Raw genomic sequence first — 20,543 nt, 5'->3', positions numbered from 1 at the left:
TTCACGATAGCCCCACTAACCATTCACGGGAACGAGGTATGCCTACGAGGTTAGGTTAGGTTCCATTAGCACTCATTTTACCCCTAAATATGTGCTTCATCATCGAAAAATGTCCTCAGTACGTTCAATCATGCATATCCGGACAACATCGGTTTTTCTCGATTTTCTCCTCCACAAAATCTTTCCTCGCCTTGGGATTTACTTTGTTGAATTCCTTATGCAATAACCTTTCCAACGATATATGACATGTATTCCGTAGGAAAAGGACGTAAACTAGACTCTTACCACACCCTCGATTTCCCGCACATTTCAAATATTTTCGTCACAAAAATTAGATTTTTATAATGTTTCAAAATAGCACGGAAGGTAATTTTTTAGATCTACATGCTACGAAACTTACGTTTTCTTAATATTAAAATTCCTTACGTATGTAACGTCAATACGGTTTCTTAGGTCCATCGTTGATTCATGTCACAGACGCATGTCTGCACATTTTTATTTTCTTCGGTATAATTTAACAATACAGGGAATTTCTCCAATTTGTTTGAAATTTCGGATACTTACTAATTTGGGTCTCCTAATCACGAATCTGCACTTAAAATTTGGCGCTCATGTATAGAAATTCCTGAATTATGGCTAGCCCCACGAACCATTGGCACGTGGTTAGGTTAGGTTAGGAAACATAGTTAAAAAATTTTAGGGTCGTAGTAATATCAGGAATATATATATTTCGTTCTTTAAGTATTCAAAACGGAAAATCTTGCGATAAATAATGAGCAATTGTGCATTGTTGGTTGCGATGACTGACCCTCTTATTTTGAAAGTTTGACATGTGAGCACCAAATTTTAACTTCAGATTTGTGATTAGGAGCCCTAATTTAGTGAGTATGCCAAATTTCAAACAAAATGGAGAAATTCCTTGTATTGTAAAATCGCTCCGTTGTATTTTCTGAATGACTTGTGGGATGGGATAATTTGCAACTCCTTATTTTTATGATGGAAGGGAAGGAGAGGGTAGTATTCTGTTGAAAAGGACAAAAGACTTTTGACATATGACTTACTTTTCTTTTGGACTTCCAAATTCAACAGTACTAGTTAGATATACCGGAAACACATTTAACTTGTTTATTTTGAAATAAAATTCATTTCTACATTATAAGTATTTATTGGTCGTTGCTAATTGGCGGCCAAATTTTGACTCACGTTGTCTATCATCAGCTGATATGCAGTGTTTCCATACTTACGAACCAATAAATGCTGCACAAACTATTCACAAAAGGTTTTTAAGCGAAAATTGATCCACAAACCATTCACGGAAGGTTAGGTTAGGTTCAGTTAGGTTAGGCAAACATAGAAAATTAAATAGAAAAAAAAAAACGGTCGCACGTCATCTTGTAAAACTACCGCATGGTTGTTACACTAACAATTATTAACCGAAAAATGATTGTTTTTAATCCACAAACCATTCACGGAAGGTTAGGTTAGAAAAAAACAGAAAATTAAATTGGAAAAAAAAAATCCCGCTCACTCGTCATCTTGTAAAACTACTGCGTGGTTGCTACACTGACAGGGGGTTACGTAATCGAATGCCCAGAACATTTGATTCACGTAGTCGACGGTAATGGTGGCACGAGCTATCGTGCAACGAAGATACATGAATGTCGAAAAATATCTTATTTACAGGCGGAATAACACAAGTCGGAAAAACACTTTTCCCATATTTAGAAAGTCCACAAGAACTAAATTCTGTAAGTACTTTCTCGTCTTTTCTCCTGTAAATTTCAAGAAATGTGTTTCCAGTATATCTAATCGTTACCAATTCAACTTTGACTCGCAATACAATGCCTGACCTTGGAAAAAATAGGTAAGTTAGCTTCTGAGGTTAAATTTTAGCCTTCATTTTTTGGAACCTTCATGTGTCAGTGTGGAAAATAATGTTAGGGGCATGTGGTTTGGCCAGTTTCTAACATGCCTTCCACAGGGCCTCTATAGAGAAAGGTGTGTGCCCCAGGGCCGGAGCCCAGAATCGGTGGGAAATTTAGACAGCAATTCTCTTGACATTTCTTAGGGTATAGCCCTGAAAAACCGTCATTTACATCCATCCATCACACTGGGATGTCGGGAGAAATACATTTTTCATATATTCTGTAAAAGGTTTTGTAATAGTTTGATAGATTTTGAATAAACCTGCAATTTTTCAAAATTGCCTCCTCAGAGAAGTACAACTGAAAACACATGTTGTAAGATGTGTGTTGTTTATTACTGATTTCACGTTTGGCATTTATATTTTTAACAACTCATGAAAAATCAATATTTTTAAAAACTACTGTGAAACTAATGTTGATTCGGGCAGGTGATTACTTCCTGCATGTTTTCTGGAGAATGACTTTTCCCTTCCATATGCTCCTGTGTACATATTTGTTTGCTAGCAGCCATTCATTTCCTGTCATGTTAGATATGGACTTCTGTATCTACCATGTCATGTGATGTACTAACAACAAAAGCATTTAGGGATACTTTATTAATGCTAATGCCAAACCTAACAACGTAAGTATTAGCGACAGAACACTCCTTTGAACCCCATGCCATCCGCAAACAAGACAATAGTAATCAAATGGTTGCTTGCAATCAAGGAATCATATAGGAGTGTATGTAAGGGAAAATCATTATCCTGACAAGACACACTAAGTAATCATTAGCACATTGACTTTTAATTATTTTATGTGTGTGAGTCATATGAAACTTGCGCAGAGTCAATTATTAAGCTGCACGCCACATGAGTTATATTTGAGTATTGTTATTTTTTTTCTGATCATTGAGTCTTTTGTTATTTGTAACATGACACTGCAGTATACGGTAACGTATGAGGGAAACTGATTCCTTCAGGAGAAAGTACTTACGGAAATCATTTTCTTTAGCGTTCCTGAATGTAGTTTTGATCCATTTTAATGTGAATGCATGTTGTTTTCTGCGAAAATCTCTGTCCGACATGCTATTTCTGCTCCCGCCATTTGCTTTCTGCACGAGAGTGCAATGTTCCGTGTGTTAAGATGATGCAACCCTGTAGCCAGTGTTTCAGCCTCGCCGTGTTTTCACTTGAATATGACGTGTCGAGTATTTTTAATTTTTTTTTTTAACTATGCTTGCCTAACCTTACGGAAAATGGTTTTTGGGGCTAACATGAATGGTTTTTGGGGCTAACATGAATGGTTTTTGGGGCTAACATGAATGGTTTGTGGGGCTAACATGAATGGTTTGTGGGGCTAACGTCAATGGTTTGTGGGGCTAACGTCAATGGTTTGTGAGGCTAACGTCAATGGTTTGCGACGTACTAGCATAATTTCAAATCCGGGCACGAAAGTAGATATTTTGCGGTGAACGAGGTTGCAACACTGCATAAATCGACAAAACACTCTCAGAACGCCCCCTAAACCAGTATGCTATCACGGCCATAATGTGTTACAGATTCAAAACAACAAAAAACAGTAAGTACTCGTAAATCTAAGAAATAGACATTGATATGCAGTATTTCACTTTAGGGAATGTTCCACATTCGAAAATAACACGTTAGCAATGTAAAGAAGTCCGAAATATATGATTCGTAGGTGTTTCCCTCATACGATAATAGTACCCAGTATACTATTGTATCAATATCTTTTGATTAGCTGGCCAGCAATAGGCCAATGCACAATCGGAAATACTTGAAGATGGTTCATAAGTGAAAATGTTTTTTCGTTTACTTGTCAGATTTAAATGAAATTTAAGGCGAAGAGGGACAATTACGCACCAGGCATGCATTTATTTCAATATCGTCGGAATGAGCAATGCTACTAAAAAGATCTCCGCCAGAAATGAAGAGTATGAATTTCTCTCCATGTGGCAAGTGGAAGCGGTTTTCTAAGTTGATTATTAAGCCTTATACGATTTTTGAAAAATATGATGAATTAGTATTTACCGAATCCCATGTATTCCTTATGGGACATCAACTTCAACTTCAAGTTACAGCTCATCAAATGTGAGTTTCGACTTTTCCTACTACTATGACATAGTTCAACGTGTCCTTTTTCCGTCCATGTACTTTTCTACGTCATCGGATGTTTGATATTCCCGAGAGAACGAATAAAATAATGGTCCCATAAGCCTAGTGCATTTTTCCTTGCCTCCTACGACCATCCTGGCAGTGTTGCCAAACCTGATGTGCATAATAGAGCTAAATGTCACCATTAGTATAGCTAGAGAGGACTTTCAAGGAGCTAGATTTACGAAGGTTTAGATCTATAAAGTGCCTACTAGGGTAATTTTAGTTGTCAGAGGGGTGGGGGTGCTGCTATTATCGTTAGCTTTAAAGTGATGGCAATTTATTCTTAGTTGATGCCGCCGCACCGCCTAGATTTGGCGGCATCACCCATCTCAATAATCCAATGATGTTAATATAAAATCGAAAATAAAGGGTTCCCCGTTAACAAAATTGTCATCTTCATCTTAGCCACAGCGCTATATATAAAAATACATGGGGAGGAAAGAAGAGGTAGGTGACGCAGCCTATAGCTATACGAATATCACGTCATGTGCAAAATGTACACTCATGGCAAAAGTTGGTATTTATGGGCTGGAGCCAGTGGTGGCATCATAGTGGGGCAGAGGGCGGGTGCCACAGTTCACAGTCAAACGAGTGCACGAAAGAGCCAGATCTGGCTCCAAAAGAGCAAAGTTGGCAATAGTGATCAGCAGCTGCCCCAGCGAGAAAGACCTAGGGAAAATTGTCCCTCCTCGCCTTAAAGCAAAAATAAATATAAAAGAAGTTAATGTATATTTATTCATCCACACTTTTTGAATTGTTTGTATTAATTGTAACAATAACAGCATCACTAAATAAGATATTCACGAACCATCTGCAAAATTTTGTCCACAGGACCACTCTTGACGTAAATGGTAGCTTGAGTTGCCGGTGCACCAAAAGGCTCCCAAGGTAAAGAGATGTCTAAGTTAAATACACTTCACGAGACTCCAGGTGTAAAACTAGCTTTAGTTAAATACAACTCATGTGGTAGTTAATGTGTTAAGGCTCTGAGATATGTGTTAACAGGCATAAATACAAATTGAACAATGGAAAAAAATCCCCCGTACTTTTATTAATTCAGAATTAAACAATCGGAACTTTGGCCATATAATATTCTACTTTCTTGACAGCATCTTGTAGATTCTGTGTTTAGCCCAAATCACGATGGTTTTAAAAATGTGACCGGAATTTTTTTTTTCCAAGCAATGTAACCATAAACAGAGTTAGAAAAGCATTTTTGAGCTGGAGCTGCATTTAATATTCAACCTTTTTCAAACGTTTCTGTTCACATTCATTGTTATTTTAATGTAATGTAAATGTACCAAAATGTAATAGAAAAAAGTAAAAAAATATTAACTAACTAACTCTCTAGCCTTCTTAAACCCGAAGGTTCATGGCTGCAGCAACACAGGCCTTCCATGTTTCCCTATCTTGAGCAAGATCTATATACTTTTCCATCCCTACCGATTTCCCTTAGGTCCATCTCAACGTTGTCCCTCCATCTTCGTCTTGGCCTTCCTACAGGTATCTTACCATCAGGTTTCCCAACAAGAATCCTGTAAACTCCTCTTTCCTCTCCCATTCGTGCCACATGGCCTGCCCACCTAAGTCTTCTTGATTTAATCATTCTAATAATATCTGGACTTGAATACAAATTATGTAGTTCTAAATTATGTAACCTTCTCCACTCACCTGTCTCCTCATCCCTTTTAGGTCCAAATATTTTCCTAAGGATCTTATTTTCAAATACTCTCAAGTTATGTTCCTCTGTAAAAAAATATTAAATTATTGAATTAAAAAATTACATATTTTTTTACTCTTTGTAGCTGTTAAATTGATAATGCAGGAATAGCTGTTCATTCTGTACTGTTAGACTGGAACTACTGAACTGCCAGTCTGAATCACAGCGTCGCTAATAGTAACCCCATAGTAGTGATTCTACGCCATGACTAAACACAGCATTATATCAAACATGGCAGAAACTAGTTGGGACCATTATAAAATGTTTTAAAACACTTTTCCCCTAATATACTTCCCAGGAGCTGTATTCCCAAATGTTCAACACTTCTGACTTTTTTAATGTTATTTTTTATTTATTTATTTATGATGTTGCAGTAAGGTTCTCAATTAATTTATTTTGTTGATGGTGGATAAGTTGGACATTAGGTTTTAGTCCCCCTCATAAAGGACATGACTACTTTTTCCTGCTTAGTAATTTGTAGCGATCATTTCAAATGATTAATTTAGCCTCTTAAGTGTGGAATTTTTTTTGAACAAGTTGCTTCTGGATTTTTTTTTAAAAAAAAATTGTTGAACAAGACTAACTGAAACAAACATTTGCCTGCCTTCTTCTTTTATGCAGTATTTTTCATAGCATCGCTTTTATATTCCATGAACAAATATAAGTAATACATAGCATGTCGGCATGTATATCTTTCTGGTGTGCAAGTCTTTTTCTTCCTCTTCTGCAACTGTTTTTATTTTTCCTACAACTAGCATAATCTCATCTAACATGATTGTTGTTATGCTCTCACCCTCTGGGCGAATATATATGCCACAGGTGGTGGCAATTAGGTGGGGTGAGGAGGGCAGTTGTTCCCTCCCACACTTTTCCCCCGCATTATCCTGAACCTTATCTACAAGGGAGAAGTAAACTGTATTTGCCACCCTAGTTTTAGAAGTCAATCACCGCCACTGTATGCCACCAGAAGTCAAATCTATTTGAAGCAAACCCAGAGCGTATATATACACACCTTCTGCACATCAACAGTACACTGCGTATGGCGTATATATACGCCATAAGAATCTTCCACATATTTGATGAAATGCTAGCTAGAAGTTGTTTCTAAACTAATTTTCTGTGAAGCTGTTTAACTTTTTCCTTTTTTTTTTTTTTTAAAAAAAGTAACCAAACAAGAGAGAGCATATATCTCATTGTGGTGCTCCTTTTTTTCATGCTTCTATTGTTATTGCAGGTCTGCAAGATGTGACAGTTGGTGGGCAGTTGAACCTGATACTTGAGGAGTGTGAAGTGTGTGCTTCTCAGTCACGATGGTTCACATACCAACCACTTATTCATATAACTACTGGTTCCAGACAGACTCAGGCCCTTCCGTGGAGTTGAATTGTCTTATGCCAAATGGAGTCATCATTGATTTGGATGTTAACAAAAATGCAACGTTACAGGAAATCAAGGAGGTAAGTTGATTCTGCTCAGAATTAATATTCAAGGTTTTCTTTTTCATGTAAATATATAGGTTGTTCTGGTAAGAAAGATAAACAGCTAAACTCGCACAATATGGTAGTAGATTCTACTAATAAAGTGCAGTGCATTCATTTTGACTCTGAGCCAAGATAGCGTGTGACTGAAGGCGATGTAGCATGTCGTAGATGCTGTCATTTTCGACCCGTGACGTCCCACTTATTTTTATTTATATTGCATATTGAGTACTTACCTGTGTTATATAAGAGTTGTTTAAAGTGGTGGCCATCTGCGTTCACACATTCCCGGCATCTTTTGAAGAAATTTTGATTGACATATTTGTTCTGTTTGCAAGTTGTTTCATTGCTATTGTTAACCCAGCAGGATGCATGCTGGGTAGAAAATTGCTTCTGAAGTCTGAATTTTCATTGTTTTATGGCATGGAATTAGTAATACAATTCTGTTCATTTAGGGTGCAGTGTAATTTCTCTCTAATTTCAGTGTGTATGTGTTTAATAAGATTGTGAGACCATTGAAATTCCAGCCGAATAGTTTGTTCGAACGAAGAAGCGTCACAGTATGATATTTAAGTGTAATCTGAATCATGTCTACATGCTTGTGGGCAATTTTCACAGAAATTCCCTGGCATTGCAGCTCCACGTAGAGAAGCAGTTAGGCTGAGATTAAGGTAAACAGAACTTACAAGAATTACGGAAGAGGAACTTTGGCGTGTCAATCAAAATTTCATCAAAAGATGCCGGGAATGTGTGAATGCAGTTGACCACCACATTGAACAAATCTTATAATGCAGAGTAGTACTCGTTATGCAATATAAATATAATTCTCTGCATGCTAAAGATATGTGTGTAAAATTAAGCGGGACATCAAAGGTCGAAAATGCCATCTGCAGTCATGCACTATCTTGGCCCAGAGCCAAAATGTACTTATATATCAATACAAGTAACTGATTTTATAACAATGCAATATAAAGTTGTAAATGATCCTTGCAGAACCTGGATGGTTAATTAACCTTCTTAATGTATGTCGCCTAACTAGGCAACTCCAAGGATTAGTATCTTTCAAAAAGAAACTATGTATTATGCAAAACACTGGCATATGGATTGTGTGTTTATATTCATAAAAATAACAGCAAAAGGATATTATTTTACACAAAATGACAGTCTATTAATAGATGTAACAGATTGGTAAAATCATCAGTAATGCCATTCCACATATATTGGCCAATGTCTAATGAGTACCGGTTCAGCTGACTCAGGTGTAAAGCATAGCAAAAACTGAATGTTAGATGTTAGACTTAACTTGAAGTAGGTAAAATAGAAGATATAGTACAAACATAATTAATACTTTAAGACTGAATCAAGAAATATAGAGATAGGTTGGAAGCAGAAGGAATTTAAGCCTTAAAATTTTAATTCTGTTTGTACTGTATCTTTTATTTTATCTCCTTCAAGGTATGTATGGTCCGGTGTTTTTTAAAATTCACTTCAGTTTTATATATCAAGTTGGCAGGAATTTCCAAACCTTTTTGGATCCACACTACCCTTCACATGTGACACTCTTGTATCTAAAATATGCCGAAATGCGAGATCGGAATAAAATTACGGAACTGTACTATGAGATCGTCATAAGCAGGGAACAGATTTATATATAAATGCATATTTATGTATGAAGCTGGAATCAGTTATATTTTGTGTTTTCTTTGCGCATCATTGCATGTTGACCTGAAGAATTCAGTTTTTATTTTGCATATTTGTATATATATTAGGTTTTGGCTCTAGATTTACATATTTTAGTGATTTTTACATATTATTTCCATATTCAGAAAATTTCTCAACATATCCTCCATACTTGCGAAATAACAATTTGTCCCCGCGTGACCGAAAGAGTTGGGCAAATTTCTTGCGAATAACTGACAAATTTCGAAGCGACATTAAACAAACAAAAATTTACGAGCTTTTATATAGTCAAATTGCGTTAATTACAAGTTTTCTGTTATCCGAACATTAATGTTACTTTTTCCTCTCAATTTCACACCTCCTAACTGTTTTGGTTTTGCTATTGTAAAACACTGAAATTCCCGTTTATTTACAATTGTTGTCAACAATAGAGAATGAGAGCTCAAGAATCAGCAACAAATGTTATTTTGTCAACGTTAACAATTTATGGTTGTGGGCAATACATATACATGGATAGCAGATTTTCAAATAAAGACATGGTTTTATTTGTACACACTTCGACGGCAGGTCATAATATTCATCAATAGATTAAGGACGGGACACGTGCGTACACCAGCACACTTAGCAAAAATACATATTACAACTAATCAAAATTGCAAATGTGGTAATGAAAATCCTGATGCGACTCTTAGAATGTCCAATTTTCTCGCATCAACGAATCACACACTGTAAAGAAATACAACGTTTAAAAATTCCATTTCCCATATCACTCTCTTCCCTTCTATCACAATTATTTCCTCCACTAATATATATGGCTTCTGTACGGATATGCACCAACATGTTGGCTTGAAATATGAAATGATTTTATCATGTAACAGTGCAAGGATAAGATTTATTTATTTATATAATAGATTTATGTTTGTGGTACTGGTGAACTTCAGTGACAATCTACCGACTTCAGAAGAAAAACAATATGAAACAATAAGAGAAATGCTGACCAAAGTCAACAGGATATTGTTGACAGGATCATATAAAAGAAGAAGAAACTCCAGCAGACATTGCAAATTTGAAATACACTCCCATCAGTTCTTGAGATATTGAACACAGTTTTAGTCTATGTAAATCCATCTTAAGAGACAGCAAAGGGAAATTCAATTTCCAACACTTACAACATTGTTTTGGAAACATAATGAAAACACATTTTCTGTTGTTTTACAATTAATGTCGATGTAAGCGTACTGTATTTTATGTAGCTCATGTAGTGTCTTATATTATTAAAAATGTATTTTTAAAAAAATGAAGTTCATATTTAACTTCATATTTTGGTGATAATAACTAAATATGTATTTACATAATTAGCACATTTTTACTACATATTTGGGATGGGACCGATTAATCGGTACTCTATCGGTATCAGCCGATATATGCATATCGGTTTATCGGTAAAATTACCGATTATTTTACCGATCCGATATATCAATAAATATATGATAATTTAGTGCAAAATTCTGCCAGTTTGTTGTAGTTTTTATGGATAATCTCCATGCCCTACTTTCTAAAAAAGTAAATCTCTAAATATGCAATTTCTTTTGCACTGCAGTCACCTTGAAACACACATTTATTAAGGAGGTCAATGAACCTTTCAGGTTCTTGTGACATGGTCGCGTCATTCGAATATAGTGGTAAAATTTTGGAAGCAAAAAATACTAAATAGGTTTTCTTATACCACTAAGTCCACGATCACTTCACATCAGCATTGGCCAAAATTAGAGCAAAAGAAAAAAAAGGTTAATTGTCAAAAACTAGACCTGTAAGAATATTCAAACCCGCAACCCTTTTCTCCTTTTACTCGATTCCACCATTTATTACCTCTGTGGTAAAATGATCATTCATTCCAAACTATGACCACAGATATAACAAATTTTGGGCCCCTTATGCCGACTCACAAATTAACGTGGATCTCGAACACCCAATCCCGAACATACTGTATACTTCCCGTTTTATTTAGTAGTGGCGATTAGATATTGGTTTCCGTGTTCGTGGTCGTCTAGCCACGAACACGGAACCACTCTCAACATGTACCAAAAGAAGATGGAGTGCTTAATTAACAAAATAAGAACAATTAGAAATGTCGAACTTCAATTTTGTGGACATTTATTTTAACAAACTATTCCCCGTACATGTAGCAACCTTTTCCCAACAACTGACAAATATGTCTTCATAAATATAGTTGTCCACAGAACGTACTAAAACCCACATGAGTAATAAATAATTCCCCTTAACCATACATACCGTTAAAAATTTTGACGATGAACACACATATTAAATAAATACAATGGCATTTGCATGGTTTAGGTGATCGGAAACGTTACGTTATTTTATTGACGATATTCTCAAAAATCAAGCTGACGAATTTTTAACTGTACTGTGCTTGGCATGGAATAAACAAACTAAGATTCAATGCACAAAATGGATAATTCAAAACTATTCCTGAAATTCATAATGAACTAAAAATGACCGGGCAATTAACTTTAACCGAAATGAGTTAAATTAGTATACCTAGTTATTCCATGCCCAGCCATCAGTCAAACGCCACAGTCAAATTCATGTGTCGACGCGGATCCGATCACCCTTGCCAGTGTTCAAGGAAGGAGAAGGAAGCTGCTTATCGTACGAATGCCTCAGCTGCAACTGCTGTTCTCTCGGGAGAAAACCTCACCCGTATCCGTGGCTTTCTCCCTAGAGTTACAAGGTTCTCTCGCTAGGGGAAACAGCGTTGCCGGATTTACTTTGTTCGACGTCTAGAGCCGAGCGTCAGGAACACACTGACGCAAAACTCCTTGTTAATTTAACGAGGAGAATGTGGTGGAGCTTTTAAAATTATATCCATTAAAAGCAAACACCACATTCTTCAAGGACCATTTCTAATTTTATTTTGGATCAGTAGAATATCGGTATCGGTAAATTTTATATCGGTACTTTATCGGTATTGGCTAAAATTTTATACCAGCCCATCCCTACTGCATATATATATCCGTTCCCTGGTCATAAGTATCACAAGAAATCCATGAATTCCTTTTTCTTCTGTTTTTCCACTCTTTTGCATTGTTCTGAATCTTTTGCATTTCCTGGTACATTATCATCAGTTTTGGTTTCCCCTATAACAACAACACATCAACCAACACTAGTATTGAAATGCACAGTTCGTAAACCCATGAGTTAGGTGGATAAATTTTATATCTTTTGTTGTTGCGCACAAAATTATTATCTTGTATTTATTAGCATTACATACATTGTTACATATTTATCAACATTTTTATTAGAAAAGAAAATTATTTATATTAATTATTTTTCTATTTGTTGCAGGAGCTGTGGGAAGAAGCAGCCAAGTACCCTCTGCATGGCACCCTCAGGGCCAGTTCCTCATATGTGTTTGCCTGCATCAATAGTCTGGCCGAAAACCAGGAACTCATTGACGAAAATCGGAGGCTGTGTGATGTGAAGCCATTTTTCTCTTTGCTCAAGATTATAGAGAGGAAAGGTGATAAAGCTGAAAACCAGTTAAATGCACAAATTGGCCACCTTATTGGCAAAGGTATGTATGGTATTGCAATGAAGGATTGCATATTGGATTGATAAATTGATATGAGCTTCTTCGGACTGCTAAGAAGATACTGATTTAAAGTTTACCCAACTACCAATTTTAACCACTATATACAAAAATTGCATGAAACCCTTGAAAGCCATATTCTTATTTGGAAAATAAATATGGTTGCAAACTGGAAAATGCACAAGTCTCTGAACATTTTTGACCATGTTACAATTTTGTGAGTTGAAATGTCACACATGCCTCCTATTTGCTATATTGACTACAGCACTATAATGGATTGTGCTCAGTGCAGATTTCCTCAGCAACCACAGCAAATTTGCACCAAACTTTTTAAAATTGTACTATAAATGTTAAATTTGCTTTAGAAAATCTACTCAAATGATTGTAAGAACTGAAGAACTACATCTTTTAGGAGAAGTTTATTTCCGAAAGATTTTTTAAATTAAAGCAGCATCAGCAAAAATATCAATCAATTTGGTACAATTAGAGCTTTAATTTGGTGCAAGAAAAATTAGAATTGGAGTTTGAGGCAACAATGAACAACTATTCAATTTGGAGTAATGATTGTTAACTGATTAAAGAGATATGGTGAGATAAAAATTACCCATTGGAGTGGTCTATTAAGTGAATTCCCTAGTATGGAAACAGGGTCTCATTTTCTGACAGCTTTAGTGGCAGTTCCTCATATTTCTTAGGTAGAAATATTAATATCTGTCTTAGACTTGAAGAAAGTGGTAGCAATTGGTAGCTTGCAACTGTTTGACCACCACACTTAAAAATGTTTACTGTTTACAACACATATGCAGAAGTATACGTGTTACGTGAATGTGTGTATGCAGGGTGTTTCGTAAGTTCGTTTACAACGCTTGGGAGGTGATTGTACGAGTGAAAATAAGGTGGAAAGTTCATGTAACGAAATTCCGGAAATGGCTTTGTTGCCGAGTTATTGACGTTTGAAAACGTGGGAAAATGATTTTCCGAAGTGAATAATGGCAAAACGGGTGGAGAGAAGTCGTCGGTGTTGGGCAGTCCACTAAGAAATTGGGTACGCTCTTGTCAATGTTGTGCAATGTCGGTGCAAGGGATTACCATGCATCTGATTTATAGGGAGGCTGGAGGTAATAGCCGTGCTGCAAGGCGTCTGTATGGGGCACGTTTCCCAAATAGGGTGTTACCATCGCACACCTTATTTCAAACTGTAGACACTCGACTTCGGGAAACAGGATCAGTGTTGCCACCTCGTTGAGAAGTTGGACGACCGCGAAGTGTGCGAACATGACGGTTTGTGGAAGATGTGCTAACTGCAGTGATGGATCATCCAGGCACCAGTACGCACGCACTAGCCCACGAACGAAACACCTCCCACGTGAAAGTGTGGTGATTCCTGGCAGAAGAGGGGATGCACCCGTACAAATTGAATAAAGTGCAAGAACTTTTACCTCGGGACATTGGCCCACGTGAGGACTTTTGCCAATGGTTTGTTCATCAAATTGAAACTATCCCCAATTTTCAGAATATGGTACTATGGACTGATGAGGCTATCTTCACGAAAACTGGTGTGTTCAATAGTAAAAACAGTCATGTGTGGGAACATGAAAATCCACATGCACTGCTAGTGGCACATCATCAGCACAGATTTGCAGTGAATGTGTGGTGCGGGCTACTGCATGACCATTTGATTGGACTGTTCATTCTGCCTGTTCGCCTATGTGGACCCACTTATCAAGCATTTCTCAATGAGGTTTTGCCTGAACTACTAGAGGACGTTCCCTTGGCAATGAGACAAAGACTGTGGTTTCAACATGACAGTGCACCCCCACATTTCAATCGGAATGTGCGCCATTTCCTCAATACCGTATTCCACAACCAGTGCATTTGCAGGGGAGGGCCTGTGCCATGGCCACCTCGATTGCCTGATATTACGCCCCTGGATTTCTTCCTCTGAGAGGAGATGAAACACCTCATTTACGAAACACCTGTTGTGTCAGCCGAGGACCTCGTTGCCCGTATCAATGTAGCTGCAGCATCGATAGCAGAAACGCCGGGGTTGTTGGGTCGCACTAGACAATCCTTGATTAGCCATTGTCGCCTCTGCTTATAAGTACATGGTGGACACTTTGAAAACCGTCTGGGATGAGGTTCCCTTCATATCTCTATTAAGCATACTGTGTGCCCTTCAGGGTATGCAACCTATGACAGTTCATTTTTTTTCGTTTTTACGTCATGGTGCACTTCGCTCAGGAAATTTTCTTTGTTTTTTGGTGCCATTCAACACATGCCAATTTTCGTCGATACCAGCTCGTGCAGAACCACACCCACACCACTCCTGTCAACATCTTCGTTCGCGTCCTTTGGGGAATCCCTTGCGCCGACATTGCACAACATTGCCGCGTGATTTTTTGACAAGAGCGTACCCAATTTCTTAGTGGACCGCCCAACACAGACGACTTCTCTCCATCCGTTTTGCCATTATTCACTTCGGAAAATCATTTTCCCACGTTTCAAAACGTCAATAACTCTGCAACAAAGCCGTTTCCGGAATTTTGTTACATGAACTTTCCACCGTATTTTCAGTTGTACAATCACCTCCGAAGCATTGTAAATGAACTTACGAAACACCCTGTATAGATCCTGTTTAACGGAGCTTTGAAACAGAAGCGGCCTGGCTCTTTTAGAAACCAACCCTTAGAAGTAAATGCAATCTTTGAACCGAAGCAACTTAAGCTGCACGCTTGTCACTTGGCCTATACCATTTTCTCAACTTTTAAACCGAAGCGACGTGCGTCACTTTCAAGCAGACCCTCATTAATCCATTCAACCTTTTGAACTGAATCGTGACAACAAGCTAAACATGCCACTTGCATGCATTGTGCCGCAAGATGAACCATAGATTTTTAGATTTGAAGTTCTTACAAGGGAAAGAAGGGAATATGAAGTTTTATGTGTACAGGGGCCAGTTGTTACGAAATTACCTTTTTATCCATAATTTTTACCATTACCTTTCTCCTTGTCTTTTTATTTTAATTCACATGGCCAAGATAGTGAATCTGATGAAGGGATCAGTTGTGTCTTGAAACGTTGTTTTTTGTAAAACGTGTACTCACAAATCATAAGTAGTTCATTTTATAGTATTTTTTGAGTACTTTTATTATATCATCGTGAGTAAGTCGCACACGCCTTAAATATGAGATCGGTCCTGTTTGTGCATGCGTGAGAAATGCTTGCTTACAGACTGAAGGGCCCATGTCGCTTGTCACTTCAATGTAAATGCCCCCCACATGCACACACTGTCATGTGTTGCTTCGGTCTGAATGTTCTCTATACTTAACAAGATTGTTTAGTTATTTCATCATAGATTAAGATTTAATTTAGCCTGTAAATCACAGCAGAGAATATATTTCAAGTACTGTTGTTGGAAAAAGGTTCCGTTCATAACCATGAATGGGCCTCTGGAGTGGCATAAACTAATGCTGTTGCCTTGTAATAAGAAGGGTTCTGAGGTTCAATTCTCAGTGGAAGCAGACTGCTTTGGATCTCATTTCAAACTGTAGGTGCAGTCCAGATTTCTTAAGTAATTTTTTTGTTTGTTTGCCATTTGCGGCCAGTCTTATTTGCTTCTGTTTCAGTTTTAGTGCCAGTGTTTTTGAACCGCCAGGCTGCAAGAGGTATGTTGCACCCAGGGGTTGACGACTAATTTAAATCTAATTTTATGTTTAACAGCAAGTCTATACATAATTGAACTATGATTATGCCATAGTTGATATATTAACTTTTACCCTGCCGAGGGGGTTGTCAAAAAGATACCCCGGTTTCGTCAAGGCCTTTGGCGCAAATTTTAAGTTCGTACACTTATTTGACAAAAAATGTTATAACTCTTAGACTATTTGATCAATCTACTTCGGGTAACTTTTGTTTTGCAGCTAAAACATCAGGGCATGCAACTGTGCAGAAATCAAAACGCCAAAGCCAATAAGAGGGGTTGGGTGGGCTGCGGCCCCGAACTTTCAATTAAAAAAATCATAAAAATGGGGAGTTTGTTTCACATATTCGATAACGTAATGCACCCAGGATCATGAAATGACTTTCATTCGGTTGAGAAAGGACCATTCTTTAAAAATAAGGCTAAAGTTTGCATCCCCTTCTCAAAATAGCAGGGGAAGGGGGGGCAAACTCCCCATTTTTATAATGTTTTCATTGAAAGTTGGGGCTGCAGCCCACCCAACCCCTCTTATTATCTTTGCTGTTTTGATTTCTGCACGGTTGCATGCCCTGATGTTTTAGCAGCAAAACAAAAGTTACCCGAAGTAGATTGGTCAAATAGTCTACGAGTTATAACATTTTTTGTCAAATAAGTGTACGAATTTAAAATTCGCACCATTTTCCATACGTAAATTTGGAGTCGGGGGGAGGGGGGTTGCATCCACATGACGTGCCAAAGCTTCGTTTAACCCACTGTAAGTGTGTCCGACCTAACAGAACAGTATCAAGATAAGAAAAACAGGAATTGGGAATTAGCTGCATGGTCGAAAAATCGGCCAAAATACGAGTAGAGGTTAATTAAGGGTGCATATTAATTTCCATATAAACTTTAAAGATGAGAAATGTATTTGAGTGAAATTGTTGGGATCAGGGCATCGACTTGTAAGAAATAAATTTGCTGGACTGTGGTCTGACAAAGGTTGAGAACCACTGCAACAAGTCCTCCACACTTTCCACCGGGGATTTCGTAGACCAGCCTCTTCATTTCGCCCCACAAGAAGAAATCTAGCATTGTGAGGTTCGGGTGACCGAGGTGGCCACAGAACAGGTCCACGCCTAGCAATCCATCTATCACCGTATGTATTGTTGAGTACAGCTCTGGCTCGGCGGTCGAAATGTGCAGGGGCACCGTCATGTTGATACCATACATCTTGCCTAATTGCAAGGGGTACATTTTCCAACAGTTCAGGTAGAACTTCCCGTAGGAACACACAGTAGTTCCCACCGGACAAAGTATTGGGCAGCACGTACGGACCTATCAGGTTGTCCCACAATGCCACACCACACATTCACTGCGAACCGTCGCTGAAAATGACGCTCAATGATTGCATGCGGGTTTTGAATATCACACACGTGACTATTATGGGTATTGAACACGCCTTCCCTGGTGAATAGTGCCTCGTCGGTCCACAACACTGCATTTGGAAAATTGGGGTTTGCAAGGGTTTGTTGCAAATACCACTGACATAAATCAAGGCGTAGGGGAATGTCCGTCGGCTGCAGGTGTTGCACCCTCTGCACTTTGTATGGGTGCATACCCTCATCGTGCAGCACGCGTAACATATTGGTATGGTGCGTGTGTCACACATGGGCAATGGCACGGGTGCTGATGCCTGGCGTCTCCCGTATCCTGTCCAACACTTCCTCCTCAAATTGGACACTGCGCACACTGCGCGGTCTACCACGATCCCACACCCTACGTCGTACAGATCCAGTTTCTCGTAAACGTGCATCCACCTGTTGAAACAGGACACGTCATGGTAGGTGCCGATTTGGAAATCGTTCGCGATACACACGCCTTGCGTGATGGCTGTTTGGTGTGTCTCACCGTAAACGAGATGCATGTTGGTGGTGTATGTCGCCAGTCAGGTTCACAAAGGAAAACACAAACACGTACGAAACTAACTTGTGATGTACCGTTCACGACTACAGCACTGAACACTCCACACAGGTGTCCACCCCGTACAGACAACACAGATGGTACGCACTACGTACTTCCTAACGGTCACTTTAGCAATGTGCACAATTTCACCACACGCCTCAGGATGAACACCTTGCGACAACATGCGTAACTGACAGGCAGATCGCTAGTCGCGTACACTGACGCGTTGTGTATGTACGTATACCAGCGATAGCGGGCCGTGACAGGTAGCATCCCGCTGAGCGTCTCTAGCGGAGCTTTATGTACTACTACTTCTTCCGTCGTGGTATTTGGAGCCGATATCATTACGTGCTGGTCGTTCTCTCACGTGTACGTATGTATTTCATTTCTACGTACAGCCTTGGATACTACTTGCGTACGTGTGTGTCATCATAGTACACCTCTTGCACTTGTTGTCTGTGTCCCCTCTTCTCTGGGGACTCCCCTTCTGCAGCCTGCTTTTCGGACACTTCCTGGCAAAATAAATGTTCTTCATGTGCTGTGACCTGCGTCATTTCCCTTTGTACCCACATTCGATACCTGCGTTCCATATCGGACATAGTATTCCCGGGAATCCCTCACTCTTGTGGGGAATCCCTGCCGCATCCATTTTCGACACGCGATTTGTGCATCATTCGCTAGTCCAGGTGTGTTTTCTTTGGGGATATCGTGCCGCATCTTCTTTATGAGTACTATTTGTCGGCATATGGAGGTGTGAAGTCCATTTTCACACGATTTCGGCATCCTCTAGCTCTGACACGGTGCGTCATTCGACAAAATTCCATTTACATTTTCGTCTTCATTTCACTTGGCGATTCACCTCCTCCGCGTTGTAAACGGAATTTTGCACCACCCTGTATAATAAGTAATAATGCCGGTGGTATCGGCATCGGTGAGTATCGGTTGATTTTCTTTTACCGATACCGAAGATTTTCATTTGCTAGAAGAGCAGGCAAAGCAACAGCTCGTCTCAACATTTGTCCTTTTTAAAAGTTTGTTTACCCTTCATTGTTACAGACTGGGAGACCAGCACAGGAAGTTCCATAGATTTTCCTAGAAACACTGAATAAAACCCCACCCTCCTCGGAAGCAGATGACAAGATCAAAGGCATGGGCAAGTGAATGCTGAACCCAAACGTGACTATGAAGGCATGAAACTGCTTAGTTAACGCTGTAGGAAATTAACCATTCATTGACAATTCTTGCTTGAAGATCTTGGTCCTAAGATAGGTGGATGTTTTTAACCCCCCGTCACACTAATGCCGGGTCAGGTAGTTGCGGAGTTCTTGGAAAAAAGGGACGAAGGTCACTGTGAAATTAGCTTTGTTTTATATATGTTCAAGCTCGAACGTGTTTGGTTTATACTTATCCTCTTCACTTCTGTGTTTCGTGTGAATGCCGGTACTGGCCAATGATAGCTATTTATTTCCACCGAAAGCCGGCCTCCATGGCGGAGTGGTTAGATCATCGTGCTACGATGCCAGGGTTCGAATCCTGGCCTGGGCATGTATGTTTGGAAATGTCCATTCATCAATTTCATCACTCATCCCCAGCTTCGCAAATTAGCCAAAAGCGGTACAAGAAGCGAAGTAAAATACAGCATATCAATTAATTTCTGCCGGGATTAGATTGAGAACATACGGCTTTCAATTACAGTACTATAGATCCACCAAGCTTTCTGAAACCTCTGAAAATATGTGAACTAACCAGCCTCCCCCACCCCCTTCTTTCACCCCCGGTGTTTGCTCTGGTGCTGGTCGGGCAAGGACCTTCCCACTTCCGCTGACACAGTGTTGCTAATTTTACTCTCTTCAAGAATTCGATGAGTTGTTGATGTGCGTAGACGTGTTTTTGAATAAGTGTAAAATGTCGAAAGTTGTGCACAGCAGTGAGCGAAATTTGCTACTACGAATCATCGAGAAGTGTGAAGAAGAGAAAAGAGACGGGTGGAATTATCCTTGCGATCAACCCGTAAAGAGAGCAGTATATCTAACGTGATAGTCGGAGTCATTGCTTAAAAAACTGAAAAGAGAGAAAAAAGATTTACAAACCCCTGACCAGAAATTGTCAACTCCTGGTAAACGGAGACGTGCTCGACAGAATAAGATTGTTATTGATGACATGGATAAGTATATACTGCGAAGGAAAATCCATGAAATGTACGTAGTGAAAAGAAAAGTTCCTACAATATTGAAACTTTTAGCTATTGCTAAGCAAGAAATTAATTATCAGGGGTGGCGAGAAACATTACAGAAAATTATGAATCAAATAGGCTTTAAATTTAAAAGAATGTA

General features: G+C 38.8%; 1 protein-coding gene across 2 annotated transcripts in view; it reads left to right on the top strand.

The window, feature by feature from the left end:
• Pi3K92E (phosphatidylinositol 3-kinase 92E) overlaps positions 1–20,543 on the top strand; it is a 122,918-nt gene that overhangs the window by 41,531 nt on the left and 60,844 nt on the right. For both annotated transcript variants that reach the window (XM_083120630.1, XM_083120629.1), the window contains exons 2-3: positions 7,036–7,258; positions 12,326–12,554. In XM_083120630.1, the coding sequence (XP_082976756.1) occupies positions 7,112–7,258; positions 12,326–12,554 (376 nt within the window). In that variant the 5' untranslated portion in view covers positions 7,036–7,111. The remainder of the gene's footprint in view (positions 1–7,035; positions 7,259–12,325; positions 12,555–20,543) is intronic.

The sequence above is a fragment of the Lepisma saccharinum genome, chromosome 4 (genome assembly GCF_977018435.1).
Source record: "Lepisma saccharinum chromosome 4, izLepSacc3.1, whole genome shotgun sequence".
NCBI lineage: Eukaryota > Metazoa > Arthropoda > Insecta > Zygentoma > Lepismatidae > Lepisma > Lepisma saccharinum.
This window is presented reverse-complemented; position numbering and strand designations above follow the sequence as displayed.